The sequence below is a fragment of the Myotis daubentonii genome, chromosome 17, assembly GCF_963259705.1.
Source record: "Myotis daubentonii chromosome 17, mMyoDau2.1, whole genome shotgun sequence".
Lineage (NCBI taxonomy): Eukaryota > Metazoa > Chordata > Mammalia > Chiroptera > Vespertilionidae > Myotis > Myotis daubentonii.
Window position 1 is genome coordinate 54,076,630 of NC_081856.1, and position 14,763 is coordinate 54,091,392.

At 69.2% G+C, this 14,763-nt stretch overlaps 1 protein-coding gene across 1 annotated transcript; it reads right to left on the reverse strand.

The window, feature by feature from the left end:
* Positions 1-12,145: 12,145 nt before the first annotated feature.
* Positions 12,146-14,419, reverse strand: MAFA (MAF bZIP transcription factor A). Its single transcript, XM_059672472.1, has one exon. It carries the CDS (start codon positions 13,994-13,996, stop codon positions 12,944-12,946), a length of 1,053 nt encoding a protein of 350 aa, XP_059528455.1. The 5' UTR covers positions 13,997-14,419; the 3' UTR covers positions 12,146-12,943.
* Between the last annotated feature and the right edge of the window lie 344 nt (positions 14,420-14,763).

Genomic DNA, 14,763 nt, shown 5'->3' on the forward strand with positions numbered 1-14,763 from the left:
GCCCCGACCCCAGGGGTGCGGTTGATGGCGGAGGCGGAGCCGCAGCGGTAACTACAGTCCAGCAGCAAATGGACGTCCGGCGGCGGCCAGCGGGTTTAATGGTCCCTGAGGCCCGTGGCCGCAGGCGCTGAGCTCAGCATCCCCCGGGCAGCCCGGCCCGGCCCCCATAGAACGGGGGGGGGGGGTCCTGTGGGTGCCCAGGCCGTGCTGACCCTTCCTGCGCCGGAACTGCCTGCCCCGCCCGCTGGGCTGGGGGGCGGGGACCCATCCAAGCCCCTGGCACCCCCACCCTATTCTTCCCGGGCCCATTAGGGGGTGACAGCTGCTTCCTGTCTGCTCAGCCGGGGGCGGGGCCACAGCCCCAGTCCCTGCCCATCTCGGACCTGGGTCCGCAGTCCCCTCGGCGGGTCTGGGCTGGGCCTCTGAGGGCAGCCCCCCCCCCCCCGCCCCTTGCCCCCCAGAGAGCGGCGTGTCCAGGAAGGACGCTGTGGAAGACCGGGGAGCAGCTCTCCAGCCAGAGCGGTTCCTGGGGAGCCAGGCCGGGTGGTCACAGGGGGCTGAGGCGGACCCTGCGGGCTCATGGGGGGGGGGTACACTTGCAGCCAGAGGGACGGGTGGGACAGGCTGCAGCCACCGTCTTGCTGGCCTGAGCAGTGGGGTGCCGGCCAGGAGGAGGGACTGCCGGGAACCTGGGGTGCCAGCCGGGCCGGGGACTGTGGGCCATGGAGGGAGGGCTCCAGGCCCCATTGTCGGGGGGCCTCCTGCCAAAGTGGCCAATGTCCCCCCCCCCGCCCCCCCAGCAGTTCCCATGACCCCTGTGGGGAAGCAGGCGGGGCCACACGGGTGGGACCTGCCCCCGCCCTGCCTGCTCCCTGGGCTCCTGGTCGCAGACTCCCTCCTGCGCGTCCCCCGGTCAGACGGACACTCCCGGGGGGTGTGGCCGCGGCTCGTTTCTAGTGTGAGCTCCCCAGTCTGCCTGGGACACACGGAAATGGTGCTGAGCCCGGCTGGTGTTGCTCAGTGGAGAGAGTTGTCCCGGGTTCGATCCCGGTCAAGGGCACGTACCTGGTTGCAGGCTCCATCCCGGGCCCCAGCCGGGGCTGGTGCAGGAGGCAACCCATCCACATGCCTCGCACATCGATGTTTCTCTCCCTGTCGCCCCCTCCTTCCACTCTCTCTAAACATCAATTGGAAAAAGTACCCTCGGGTGAGGAGGAGCACAGACAAAAATAAAACAAAATAAAATCATGTTGCTGATCTGGGCTTCTTGGCTGAGTCCGGCCTCGGCGTACCTCCCTGGGGAGAGAAGGGCCAGCACCCCAGCCCATCCCTGCCCGGCCCTGCCCGCCTCCTTCCCATATCTCAACCTCCCACTTGCCTGGGCCCTGCCGCTGCGGGGATTAATTTGGGAAGGACAACGTTTACATTAACCGCTCATTTATCGACGTCTGCTTGCTGGGTCAATGGCCAAATTTATTGTCTCACAAGATGGGCCTGATCGAGCCAAGTGCCCCCCCAAAGCCGGGGGACGAGGCTGTCAATAGGCAGCTGCTGATTGGCTGCTGCCTCTGCTGGGGGCGGGTCTCCAGGGACAGGGGCGCTGGGTCTCACCCTCACCCACCGCCGCCATGGCCCTTTGCGGCTGCACCCTCCCCACCCAGGGGTGGCCCTGCCCGCAGGCCGGGGTCTGACTCGGAGGCCAGGGCAGGGCAGGGTGGGGGGGGATATTAGCCCGCTGGCTCCCCGCGCTCCTCCCCAGTGCGGGGGGGGGGGGCAGCGACAGTGGCCCCAGGAATCAATGTGATTAGTTACAAAGGTGGTTCGTGCAACAGGGGAGGAGCGTGGGGAGGCCTCAGGGCCCCGGGCTGGCCCCACCCCCCCACTGGGCAGGAGGGGGCAGGGGAGCGGGGTGGGGGTTGCAGGGGCCTGAGCCCTGGCTGCTCCCCTCTCGCCTCCTGTGAGGATGGCGGTGCAGACACCGTGTCACCTGAGCAGAGAGGAGGCTGAGGGTCTGTGGGGACAGATTGGGAGCATCAGGTTCAGGACACCCGTGCCCCAGGCGGGCCTGAGCCTCCCCACAGCCAGGCCGGCTGCCTCCTCCCTCTCCCTGTCCCGTGGGGCCGTGCAGCTGGGTGGGGAGCGCCCTGCGGGGCACCTGCAGGTGCCAATGTCCTGGGGCCGGGCTGGTCTGCAGAGCTGGGGAGGCCGAGGGCCAAGTGCAGGACCACGGGGGTGGGGGGGCGAGGGGGGCAGTGCCGCCCCGAATGGAGGTGAGTCCTGGTGTCTTTTGAAGGGAGATCACATGGGTGTGAGGGAGGCAGGCGCCCTGGCTGTGGGGGGCTGGCCAGATGGGGCCGGGGTGCTGGAGGCAGCTTCGCTGGCTGCACCTTGGGGCCCACCCCTTCCCCGGCCCCTCCCAGGCCGTCCCCTCCCCTCCCCAACCAGACAGGACCCAGAGCCTGGTGGGCAGAGGCCAGGGGGCTGGTCCCTGGGCTCGTATATCCTGGGCAGCCAGGCCCGATCAAGGTGACACTTCACTTAGAGCACCTGAGAGCAGGGCCCAGAGGGGGGGACGGGGCACAGGGCCAGGGCCAGAGATGGGGAGACAGAGACAGGGAGAGACAGAGACAGGGAGAGACAGAGAGAGAAGCTCAGAGACAGGAGAGGAGGGGGAGGGGCATGTCCAGCCCCACCTGCCGGGAGGGAGAAGGGGGAGCGCCCCCGCTCCTCAGAGACCCCCCTCCCTCCCTCGGGGGCAGGGCCACCTTCTGCTGTTCCCTTTGACAGAGAAATGCATGGAATTAACACTTTTTAAAAAATATATTTGTATTGATTTCAGAGAGGAAGGGAGAGGGAGAGAGACACATCCGTGATGAGAGAGAACCGTGGATCGGCCGCCTCCTGCCGCCCCGACGGGACCGAACCCGCAAACCCCCGGCCTGCGCCCCGACCCGGAGTCGAACCCTAACCTCCTGGTTCACAGGTGGACGCTCCTGGGCAGATCGGCTTCTCTCAGATCGAGCGCAGGTGCGGCTCCTTCGTGTCTTCGCGGCTCAGCAGCTCCTTTCTCTGGGCGCTGCGTCCGGGGCGCTGTCTGCAGGGACGGCCGGCCCCTCCCTGGGCGCGGGGCTGTCGGCTTCCGGGCGGCCTCTGAGAAGCTGTCAGGTCCTGTTCCTCCTCCCACACCCCAGCCGTCCCTGCTCGACCCGACCGGAACCGCCCCCGCCCCCAGGCGCCCAGGTCCTCCCCATGGCCAGGTGTGAGCCCAGCTCTGCTCGGCCTTGGCCGTGGCCGTGGGTCCGGTCCCCCCCCACTTCAGTCTGTCTGTCCCCCTCCCTCCCTCCCTCTCCCTGACACTCTCTCCTCTGTGGCCCTCCCACACCTGATGCCCCTCCCGCCTCCCTCTGGGCCTCCCCTGCAGGCTGTCCTGCGGCCTCCTGGCCGGCCGGAGCCCCTTGTCCTGGACCCTGACCCCTGCTCTGCTGCCTCTCAGCCGGCATGTCACCTCCTCAGAGAGGACACAGGAGGCTGCCCTCTGGGGGCTTCACAGCCTTAGGTGCCTCGACCTATGACCCAGGAGGTCAGGGCTCGATCCCCGTGGGGGGCGAGCAGGAGGCAGTCGGTCCCTGATTCTCTCTCATCATGGATGGTCCCATCTCTCCCTCTCCCTTCCTCTCTGACATCAATAAAAATATTTCTTAACAAATGTCCTTATCGCAGCCCTGGAGGGCGGGCGGGACGGGGTGCTGCTCCCAGCTCCGTGTGTGTGCGCGACCGCCGGCCCCAGCTCTGGGGCCCTCTGCCCTCAGCTTGGGAAGTCGGGGCTGGAGTGCGTCCTGCTTCACCCACGGCCGGAAGTGGGAGCGTCAGGGGTCAGCGGAGCTCGGTGGCCTCCTGGGTGGTCGGGGGGCAAGCCCTGGGGACCTGGGCAAGGGGGGAGCTGCCACCCCTCACAGGCGCCCCCCCCGGCCGCCCCCTCCCCCGGGCCCCAGCAGAGGCCGGGCCAGGTCGGCAGCCAGCAGGGAACCCTGTGTCCGATGGGCAGCAGCCGCCCGGGAGGAGCCCCTGCCGCTGAGGTCACCTTCCAATCTCAGCAGCTGCATTATTCATGCGCAGCCTGGAGAGCAGCCTGAAACCCAACCCCGGGCTCTGGTTCCCACCCGAGGGGGGCAGGGAGAGCCTGTGCCTTCGGGGCCTGGCAGGTGAGCAGGTGGGTGAGGTCACCGCACGGCCCTGGCTCCAGCACTGGCCTCGGGTTTCTGGGCCTGGCCTGGCCGCCGGCCACCTGGGCGGCCATTTCAGAGGCAGGAACCTCCCCGGCCAACGTCCCTCCACCTCCCGAGGCCCCACCGCCCTGTGTCCCTCCCCACCCCCTGGGCAGGGCCTGGCCTCCAGCCTGTCCCAGCACCTGCCTGGCGCCCCCTGGTCCGGAACCCCCAGGCGTCCGTCCTTCCGTCCACTTGTGCGTCTGTCCATGGACGCCTCCCCCAGCAAGACCAATGCCCCTTCCCCTTCCGGCCCGCCCCTCCCCTCCCCTCCCCTCCCCTCCCCCTCCCACGCCCAGTGAGCAGCTGTGGTGAGTGTTCCCCCTGGCTCTCCTGGGTCTCCTGCGTTAAGGAGACAGGAGGTGCAGCTGGAGTTGAATTTGTTTCAACGAAAGAGCAGTGGCCTGAGAGGCTTTAAAGTAAGGCCGGTTGAGCAACGACCTAAGAACCAGGAGGTCACGGGGATTCCTGGCCCCGGGCACATGCCCAGGGGGGGCCTGCAGGAGGCCAGCGGTGGATGGTTCTCATCATGGATGGATGTCTCTCTCTCTCTCCGCCCTCCTCTCTGAAATCAATAAAAATATATTATGCCAAAGCCGGTTTGGCTCAGTGGATGGAGCGTCGGCCTGCGGACTGAGGGGTCCCGGGTTCGGTTCCGGTCGGGGGCATGTACCTGGGTTGCGGGCACATCCCCAGTGGGAGATGTGCAGGAGGCAGCTGATCGATGTTTCTCTCTCATCGATGTTTCTAACTCTCTATCTCTCTCCCTTCCTCTCTGTAAAAAATCAATAAAATATATTAAAAAATATATATATATATTATAAAAATAAACAATAAATAAAAGAAGCCGTACCCCAGAGCCCCTCTCAGGCCCCCCACCCTGTTCCCCCCTCTCTCGCCCCCGGGATGGGCGGGTGGCTGGGGAGGGAGTGGAGGGCGGGCGTGGGCCCAAGGCCGACCTAGAGCTCTGGGCCGGCTCTTGGGTCAAGTTCACGCCCACCTGCGTCCCAGTAGATCCGGATCCGGCTACGCCCCGCCCAGTGAAAGGCAGGTCACCAGCGCCCACTTTACAGATGAGGAAACTGAGGCCGGGAGGGCGCCCTCCTCCCCTGCCCAGTGGCTCATCTGGAAACAAGAGGTGGTCCCCGGAGCCTGCCCCCTGGTGTGCAGCTCAGGGATTGTGGCTGGGCCGACCCCGCCCCCCACCCCCGCCTCCCCCGCCCTAATGGGCTGCCAGCCGTGGCCTGTGGGGACTCCTGCCTGACAGGCGCGTGTCCAGGTGCCCTTCGGCCTGTGGCTGCTTGGAGTGGAGGAGGGGGAGCCGGGCGGGGGGCCCGGGGGTCACAGGTGGGCCAGGACCCTGAAGGGGCAAGAGCACACGGCCAGCGGAGGCCAGGACGCCAGGGCCGGAGGCTGCGGACAGGTGCCCGGGGAGGAGCAGTGCCCCCGCGGCCTTCGCCCAGCGACGCCAGGGGTGCCGAGCGGCAGAGCCATGTGTCTGAGGTGTCAGAGGGGACAGCGAGGCCACGGGAGGAGCCCAGGGACCGAAGCGGATGCAGAGGCCAGAGGTGACGGGTGGCCGCAGCCCAGGGCAGGGCAGGGCTGGGCTAGGGAGCGCCCGCAGGAGAGGCGTGCCCCCTGCCAAGGTCGCCCTTCACCCTCCCGCGGTCTCCATCAAGCCGCTAATTAGCATCCTGACCACTCCATTAATTAGGCTGCGCGCTAATTATAACCCAGTGTCTGCGGGAGGCAGTGCTCTCCCTGCTCTCCCGGAGGCGAGGTTTATTGACCAGAAAGGACCTGGTCAGGCGGCGGGTGGGGGACGGGGTGAACGAGGAGGGAGGGAGGGAGGCAGGAGGCCTGTCCTGGGGGCACCCCCTCACCCTGCACCTGCTCCCAGGCCCCTGGAAGTGAGTCCGCCTCTGGCCTCCAAGTGTCTACCTGGGCCACTCCCGAAGCTGCAGCTGAAGTTTCCAGGCCGGGTGGGGGGTGGCCTGGACCCCACACTGGAGGCCACACCCCTGCCCGGCCTCCCCTCTGGGAGCCTGTGGGGGACGAGGCTCCTCCTCCCTGCAGCCTCCGTCCCAGGCCCACAGGGGCCTGGAGGGTGGGACGCCCCCACACCCCCCGTCTGGTCACGCTGTTCAACTCACTACCTGTCCTTCCTGACCCCCACCCAGGGCCGGGCACAGGCCTCTCGGAAAACCCAGCCCCACACACCTCCCTGTTCGCGGCTTCATGGGCGAACATGGCCAATTTGGCACTTGGTGTTTCTCAGAAATTCACAAGGTTGTCTTACGACGTTGATGGTGGTGGTGATGGTGGTGATGGTGGTGGTGGTGGTGGTGGTGGTGATGGTGGTGATGGTGGTGGTGGTGGTGATGGTGGTGATGGTGGTGGTGGTGGTGGTGGTGATGGAGGTGATGGTGGAGGTGGAGGTGGAGGTGATGGTGATGATGGTGATGGAGGGGGTGACAGACAAGGATCCGTGCCTCCTAGTGCTCCTCACAGGCTTGAATTGCAGGTGCCCAGTGAGTCTGAAGGAAGCCCTGGTGACTGGGCAGGGCAGGGTGTGGGCCCAGGGCACGGAGTCCTCAACAGGGATTTCGTGGACTCTGGGTTCCTGTGTCTCCTGAGACCCGGGCCTGACCCCTGACCTCTCCCAGCCGGCGTTCAGGCGCGCAGTCAGGCCCGGGCGCTGACAGCTGGCTCTGGGCCTGGTGCTGCCGGGACCTGGGGCAACAGGCTTGGGGGGGAGGGAAGGGCGATGCTGGGCGCGGGTGGGGTGGGAGGCAGGAGCCTGTGGGCTGACAGGTCTGAGGGGAGGCGCAGCCCCCTGACCAGTGGCGCTGGGCAGCCCCGAGGGCCCGGGGTACCCGAGGCTCCCCCTGTGCGCTGGGCCCTGGGCGGCAGGGCAGGGCTCGGAGTCCCCGCTGGTGGGGCTCAGGTCCCAGCCGAGAGGAGGCCCCAGGACAGGCCCTTGGGGAGTCACAGAGGCCCAGCCACACCCAGATGGGAGCCGCCCGGGGGGGAGGAGAGTTGCTCTGTCCCGGGGGTGATCCCGATCGGGCTCTGGGGGGGACGCTGTGGGCGCTGCCCTGGGAGGAGGCCCCATCAGCTCTGGGAGCCGAGAGCCCAGGACCTTGGCCTTAGGCCCAGGAGGGCCCCCCCCCCCCCCGGGTGCTGGGCGGGCTGGTCCCAGGCTGTGGGCAGAGCGACTGGGCGGAGAGGGCCACGGCCTGGCCCCCACCCTCCATGGTGGGCACTGGAGTCAGAGGCAATTACTCAGTCCGTGCGTCCTAATTACTGCAGATCGCCCATTAGAGGGAAATTATCATCAATATGAGATTAGCTGCAGCGGGGAAATGGAGAAAGGAAAGTGCTTACCCGCCCGTTGTCCCGGTCCTGGGGACGAAATGGGGAGGCAGCCGCACCGTTTACAGACCTAAGGCCCTCCCTCCGCCTGCGGCCCAGGAGCCTGGTCCCCAGGGAAAGCCTGGGAGGGGGTGTGAGACTGGGGGGGGGCACAGGCGTCCCCCCTCAGTGCCTCCCCAGAAGCCACCGGGTGAGGACCCCGCGTTCAGTGGTCTGTCCCGCCCGAGGGTGGCCCCGGAGCCCTCAGAACCCGCTCAGCGCTGACCTGTGGGGGGTCGCCTGCCGTCAGAGTCAGGGCCCCGCCCCCACGGGCCTGGCTCAGGGCGGGGCGGGCGTGGGGCAGAGGAGGCCGGTGAGGGTGTTTGGCACCAGGGCCCGGAGCTGGCTGACGGGAGAGGCTGCCCAGGGCGGGCCCAGATCCCCACCCCTCCCCTCCCCCTGATGGGGTCCACCTGAGCCGGGGAGGCTCCGCTGGGGTGGCCCCGGGCGGTGGGGGTGGAGCGCGGCTTGAACCCAGCGGGGGGCCTGCGACCCGCCCCCCCCCAAGGAAACCGCGGGGGGCCTCTGCCCGGCCTGCGCCTCCGACCCGAGGGCCCTGGGAACCGGGATCTTAGCGGAGCTCAGGGAGCCCCGGCGCTCGGCCCAGAGCTGCTCCTCCCAGCGGACCCCACCTGGAGGAGGGGGGAAGGGGGGAGGAGAGCGCTCCCCGTGCACCCGGCTGGCCCTGCCCCTTCCCCCACCTCACCGCCTGTCAGGTCGGATGCCACCGGGCGCCCCCCACTTCTCTGCGCCCCCAGCCCGGCCCCGGGGCGCAGGCGAATGGACTGTGACAGCGGAGCCCCCAGCAGCTGAGGGGGTCGCGGTGAATTAGGCGGCGCCGCAGCAGCCGATTACTGGTCGGGGCTCCGAGGGCACGTGGGGGGCGCAGGCACCGCGACCTGGGAGCCTGACAGGCTGTGTGCTGCGGGAGTGGCCGGGGTGTGGGTGCGGCCGTGCCCCCTGCCCCCTCTCTCTGCCCTGTGCACCCTCAGCCTCACCCTCTCCCACCTCCTGCTGCACCTCCACTCTCCCTGCCCCTCCTCCTGCCTCCACCTCATGCAGACCCTCGCCCCACCCGCGCGGAGGGGACCCCCTCCCCGCTTCTCCCGCATCCCAGGCCCAGCCTCCCGCAGGTGCCCCCTCCAGCGAGCCCCCCGTCCCCTCTTCTATTTTTTAAAGAATATATTGTATTGATGTCAGAGAGGAAGAGAGAACATCGGTGATGAGAACCACTGATGGCTGCCTCCTGCACGCCCCCCACTGGGGTGGAGCCCGCGACCTGGGCCTGCGCCCTTGACTGGAACTGAACCGGGACCCTTCAGTCCGCAGGCCGACACTCTAACCGCTGAGCCACGCTGGCCTGGCCACCTGCTCTCCTTTCAGCAAAACTCCCCTGAAGTGACCCAGGGGGCCCACAGCTGTGGGGCAGGAGGAGCCCAGTCGGGACCCGCCTCTCCAGTCAGGTCGCCCTGCACCCACCCAGCTAGGCCCAGGCTCCCCACCCTCTGGCTGGTCGCTGGCCGTGTCCTTGTGCCCTGGGGCGCAGGCCTGCACCCTCTCATGGGTGGCCTAGGGGTGCTGCCACCCCCGCCCCGAGGGCACCACAGTGGGCCCCCCAGACCTGCCCACCTCCCCGCTCCCCTGCGCCTGCCTCTCCCAGGTCCCAGCCCGCCCTCAGCTCCCACACCTCGGGGACCCCAGTGGGGGCCCTGCCCCTGGTGGGCAGTGCTGTCCCCATGCCTATGGCCCTGGCGCACAGGTTTCCTGAAAGGAACGCGTTTCCTGGGGGCCAGGGCTGTCCACTCAGTCGGACCCGCCTGACCCCGGAGGGTGGGGTGCTCCTTGGAGGGCTGGGCCCAGGCCCCCCGTCCCCGCACCCCAGCAGGGCCTCCGCAACCGCCGACCAGGCAGCTGGGTGGGCCCTCCCCCGTCCCCAAGCGGCCCCTGCGTCTCTTCCACTGGTCGCGGGGTTGGGTCGGAGTGAGGCATTGGTGATGGTCCCCACGGAGGCGTGGCTGGGGGACGAGGGGACACCTCCCACCTGGAGGGCATCCCCTTGCTGGGCACTGAGGCCCCGGTCAGAGTCCCCCCAGCTGTGCTGCGTGCCTGGAGGGCAGGGGGACCCTGTGGAAGCGGGGATGAGGCCCACGGAGCCTTGGGCAGGAGCTGCTGGCCTTGGGCCCTGGGTGCTGGGCCTGGGTGCTGGGCCCTGGGTGCTGGGCCTGGGTGCTGGGCCCTGGGTGCTGGGCCTGGGTGCTGGGCCCTGGGTGCTGGGTGCTGGGCCTGGGGCTGGGAGTGGACAGCTGGTGTGGGGTGGCCTGGTCCCCATCTTGGGAATCTAGGAACAGAATTCAGCTGGCGGGGGTGGGGGGTGACCTCCATCCTGGCTGGCGGCTGTGGTGGGGCAGGTGTGCTGGGGACACGTGTGTGGGAGCCTGTCGTGTGCACACCTGTCTGGTGTCAAGTGTGTGCATGTGGCCCTGTCACCTCCCAGGTCATGTGACCCCTCAGCCCGCTTGGCCCACCCAGCTGGGCCGCACGCTGCACAGGGGCGGCTCCTGGGAACTTGAGGTCCTCAGCCTCCCTCAGGGCGCCCCAATCTACTCTAATGTCTCAGCCCTCCTCACTCCCAGACCGCTGGCATCGCTGGCTCCCCGGTGGGTTACTGCCTACCTCCCTCGGGCACACCTGGCCCCTGCTGGGTCCTCCCTCGCTGGTCAGGAAAAGAGAAGGGACCAGGGACAGAGAGGAATTCCCTCCAGAGGCGGGTGGGGCGGGGGCAGGGGTGGTGCTGGGAGGCCAAGGTGTGGATTCTGTCAGCACAGGTCCCTGGAGCCCCTCACAGGACGGATCTGGGGGTGCACAGGGCCCAGGTGCCAGGGCAGCCCTGCCAGGAGGGATGGGGCAGGGATGGTGCCGCCACAGCCCCCTGGGCATGAGCATCCAGGCAGGGGCTGGGGCCTTAGTGCAGAGCAGGAGTACTGCAGCCGCAGGCCCCCCCCCCAGGCCCCCACCCATCGCTGCCCCAGGTCCCTCTCAGACCCATGGGCCCAGGGGGCTCCTAGCTGGGCATCTTGGTGCTGCCTCGGTCCACACTCCTGAGACCCGTCTCCAGTCCCTGGGTCCCTGTCCCGGGGCCCACGAGCTTTCAGGCCTCCAGTTCTCACGAAGCCCCAGCCCCAGCGGCTGCACTTCCTCCTCGGAGGGGAGGGGCCTGGGCTGCCCGGGAGGCGGCGGAGGAGCAGGACGGGCCTTGCTCCGCACTCGGCCGGGCCAGCGCTTCCCACCATCGGCTGTTCTCCCCCGAGTCCGCAGTTCCCCCCAATGTGTCTCCAAACGCCCAGAGCAGGCCCCCTGCGCCCTGCCTCCCGCAGGGAGCGAGTCCACGCTCTGGGGACCCTCTGCCTCCCCAGGTCTCTCCTGGGGGGACTGGGGGGGAGGGGAGGGGGGTGGCAGGACGTGAGGATAAAGGAGAAGAGGAGGGACGTGAAGTCACAGCCGGGCGCCCGGGAACTTCCTCCCCAAACGCACTGGCGCTTCGCAGGGGGAAGGCTCCCGACCCTCTGGAAACCGAGGGCCTCCTGCCGGCCGCGTCCTTAGGGCTGAGCCGGCGCCGTCCTGAGCTGCTGGGACCGGCTGGGCCCCTCCCGAGTGACCCGCAGCCGATTTCGTCCCTTTACCGCCGCCCCCCGCCCCCCTCCGGGCACACAGTCCCCGCTCGGCGGGCTCAGGGCAGACCCTGCCTGCGCTGGGGGCGCTGCCTCGGGACCTGGGTGCTGCTCAAGCTTCGCTCTGAGTTTTATTCCCAAGCGCAGCCTCGCCTTTCGGAGACAATAAACCAAACGCTGGCGACGCTCAGCTCACGGAGAACTCAGACTCGCGGGACAGCAGCCCTCTACCCGGAGCGGCCGGAGCCCTTCTCCCCGAAAGTGCCAGCCGCGGGGTCACCAGCTCCCTCCTCTGTGAAGGGAGGTGACAGTCAGGCTCCGGCCGCTGTCCAGGCCTTGGCCTTGCGGGGATGGAGGCCAGGCCCCTCTTCAGAGGGGAGACCCCAGGCTCAGCGCTGGCCACCAGGACACCAGGCACTGCACGTGGGGCCGACCACCAAGGGCGCCCCAGCGGCCCCTCCCCGCCTGGAGGGGCGGGCGGAGGGCGGCGGCTCCCTCTGCCCAGAGCGGAGGCAGGGCCCAGGCCAGGGTCCCCTTCGGATCAGGCAGAAGCGCGACAGAAAGGAAACCAGCGCCCAGGGACTCGTTTCGGCCTCAGCAGGTTTATTGGTGCCCCCCTCTTCCCCCCCTCTTTCCGCAGTTTCGCAGCAAATGAAAAAGGAGCCAACAGCCCATCCAAACGGCCGTCGCCTTGCCGCGCGCTCCCCACGCTCCCCGCGCTCCCCGCGCTCCCCGCGCTCCCCGCGCTCCCCGCGCTCCCCGCGCTCCCCGCGCTCCCCACGCTCCCCACGGGCAGGGGCCAGGACCGCGGGCCTCAACACCCTCTCGGGCTTTTTAAAAAAAACACCCACAAACAAAACGAAACAATTTAAATGAAAATAGAGACACTTTTTTTTCACCCACCCCCATGCCGGGAGGTTCAGGCCAAAACCTCCGCTTAAAATGGTTTTTCTGCTAGAAACGCGGTCACACTTTTTTCTCTTTCATTCCTCTTGAAGGTTAAATAAGATGCATCTCCCCGAGTCATAGTACCATCTGGTGCATAGAGAACGCGCGGCGCGGGTCCGAGCCCCCCTCCCCCTCCACAGGCAGCAGGACTGGGTGCAGCCCCGGCTCCTGGGCCTGCATCTCCCAGGGACCGGGCGGGGCGGGGCGGGGCGGGGCGGGCGGCACATGCTGGGAACGCGGACGTCCAAGGGAGACCCCGGCGGGCAGGAGCGAGCCTCTTCCGGGGCCTTTTCTAATCGCCAAGTGAAATAAATACAAACACGTCGAAAACAAGACCGCTTCAAACGGAGTCGTAAACAAGGGCGAGGACTGGAGGCGAAGGAGAGACGAGCGAGGGCGTGCACGTGGGGCTCCCGGGGAAGTCGGACCCGGAGCCACTTTCCTGGAAATCACTGCGCTCCCCGCGCGGAGGTGCCGCCGCCCGGCAGGTGCGCGGGGAGGGCCTCCGGTGTGGCGCCCGCGGACCGGGAGCGGGTGCCCGGGGCTGGCCCGCAGCGGCGGCGCTGACTCCGGGCGGCCTCGCGTCCTAGTCCCGGCCCGCGGGGTCTAAGCCTCTCCCGGCGGCGGCGGCGCGGGCTCGGGCCCGAGTCACAGGAAGAAGTCGGGCGCGCCCTTGGCCCCGCCGGGCCCGGCCTGCGGCGGCGAGGACGCCCGCGGGAAGCCGGGCCCGCCCGCGCCCCCGGAGCCGCCGCGGCCCGCCAGCTTCTCGTACTTCTCCTTGTACAGGTCCCTCTCCTTGGCCAGGCGCCCCACCTCCAGCTTCAGCTGCTCCACCTGGCCCTGCAGCTGGCACTTCTCGCTCTCCAGGATGTGCCGCTGCTGCACGCGCTTGAAGCGGCAGGACTGCGCGTAGCCGCGGTTCTTGAGCGTGCGCCGCTTCTGCTTCAGCCGGATCACCTCCTCCTTGCTGACGCCGCGCAGCTGCCGGTTCAGCTCGCGCACCGACATGGACACCAGCTGGTCGTCGGAGAAGCGCTCCTCCAGGCGCACGTGGTGGCCCGCGCCGCCGCCGCCGTGGTGGTGGTGGTGGTGGTGGTGGTGGTGGTGGTGAGCCGCGTGGTGGTGGTGGGCGCCGTGGTGCGCGCCGTGGGGGTGGCCGGCGCCCACGTCCCCCGCGCCGCCGCTCGCGAAGCCCTGGCCCCGGAAGGCCTCGTAGGCCGCCGCAGCTGCCGGGTGGTGCGCGCCGTGGTGCCCGGCGTGCTGGCCGCTGCCGATGAGCGCCTCCACCGCGTCCTCCGGCGTCAGGCTGAGCGCCTCGGGGTTCAGGTGGTGCTGGTAGCCGCTCATCCAGTACAGATCCTCCAGCGCCGGCTTCCCCGAGGCGCCCCCGACGGCGCCGGGACCCCCGCTCGCCGCGCCCGGGGCGCCCCCGGCCTGCGCTGCACCGCCGCCGCCCGCTGCGCCGCCGCCGGCCCCGGCGCCCGGGCTGGGCGCGCAGAAGCTGGGCGAGGAGGGCACGGAGGAGCAAGGCGTGCTGAGCGGCGTCGAGGACAACGAGCCGGGAGGCAGGCGGTGGCAGAAACGCTCGGCCTCGGGGGGTTCCTTCTTCACCTCGAACTTCATCAGGTCGAAGTCGTTGACGTACTCGATGGCCAGCGGGCTACTGGGCAGCTCGGCGCCCATCGCCAGCTCTGCGGCCATCGCCCGGGCCCGGCCCCGCCCGGTTGCGCCCCAAAGGAGGGCGTGGGGGGGGGGCGCGGGCCTCTCCCCCACTCCGATCCCCACGGGCGCTGGATCCCGGCGGGTGGCAGGGGCGGCCAGTTCCTGGCTGCAGCGCCACGGCGCGCGTGTAAAAGTTTCGCGCGCAGTCAACTCAGTCTCGGCCGCTGGGGACACGGGGACACGTCAGCTGGGTCCTTGGGCGGCTCGGGCCGCGAGCGCACCCAGGTCACCACGGGCGCAGGCCAGCCGCGCTCCCCTGTCCCCACGCCGGCGCCCGGGCAGGCGCCCGGGCAGGTGGCCGGGCGGGTGGCGGGGCGGCCGCCGCCTCGGGCTGCTGGGACTCCCCCGAGCTCCGCCAGCGCTCGGCCGGCCCCGCCTCCAAGGCCGAGCGCATCACCGAGCGCTCCCCTTTTATAGAGCCAGGCACCCGGGCCCGCCTTTCTGGGAGGGGCGCGCGCCCTCGGGCCAATAAGAGTCCCAGACCCGCCGCCCTCATTTGCCTATCCCCATGGCAACCCGGATCCCAGCTGTCAATCTCCTGCGGGGAACAGCTGTGGGAAGGGGTGGTGACGGCCGCGCGCTGGAGGAGGAGTAGGGCCCTCTGGTGGCCACCGCGGGGGACTGCAGCGGCGGAGGGCGCGGGGGCGCGAGGCAGAGGGTCGCCGGGTGTGGGCACCGGCTTGCGGCCTCTGGGGCCTCGCGTCCGCGACGGGGCGACCGGGGAGTCTTGGGAGCAGAGGGTGCCC

What these genes read in the sequence shown, in the direction of transcription:
- MAFA (XM_059672472.1), bottom strand. Translation starts at nt 13,996, where the DNA reads ATGGCCGCAGAGCTGGCGATGGGCGCCGAGCTGCCCAGTAGCCCGCTG.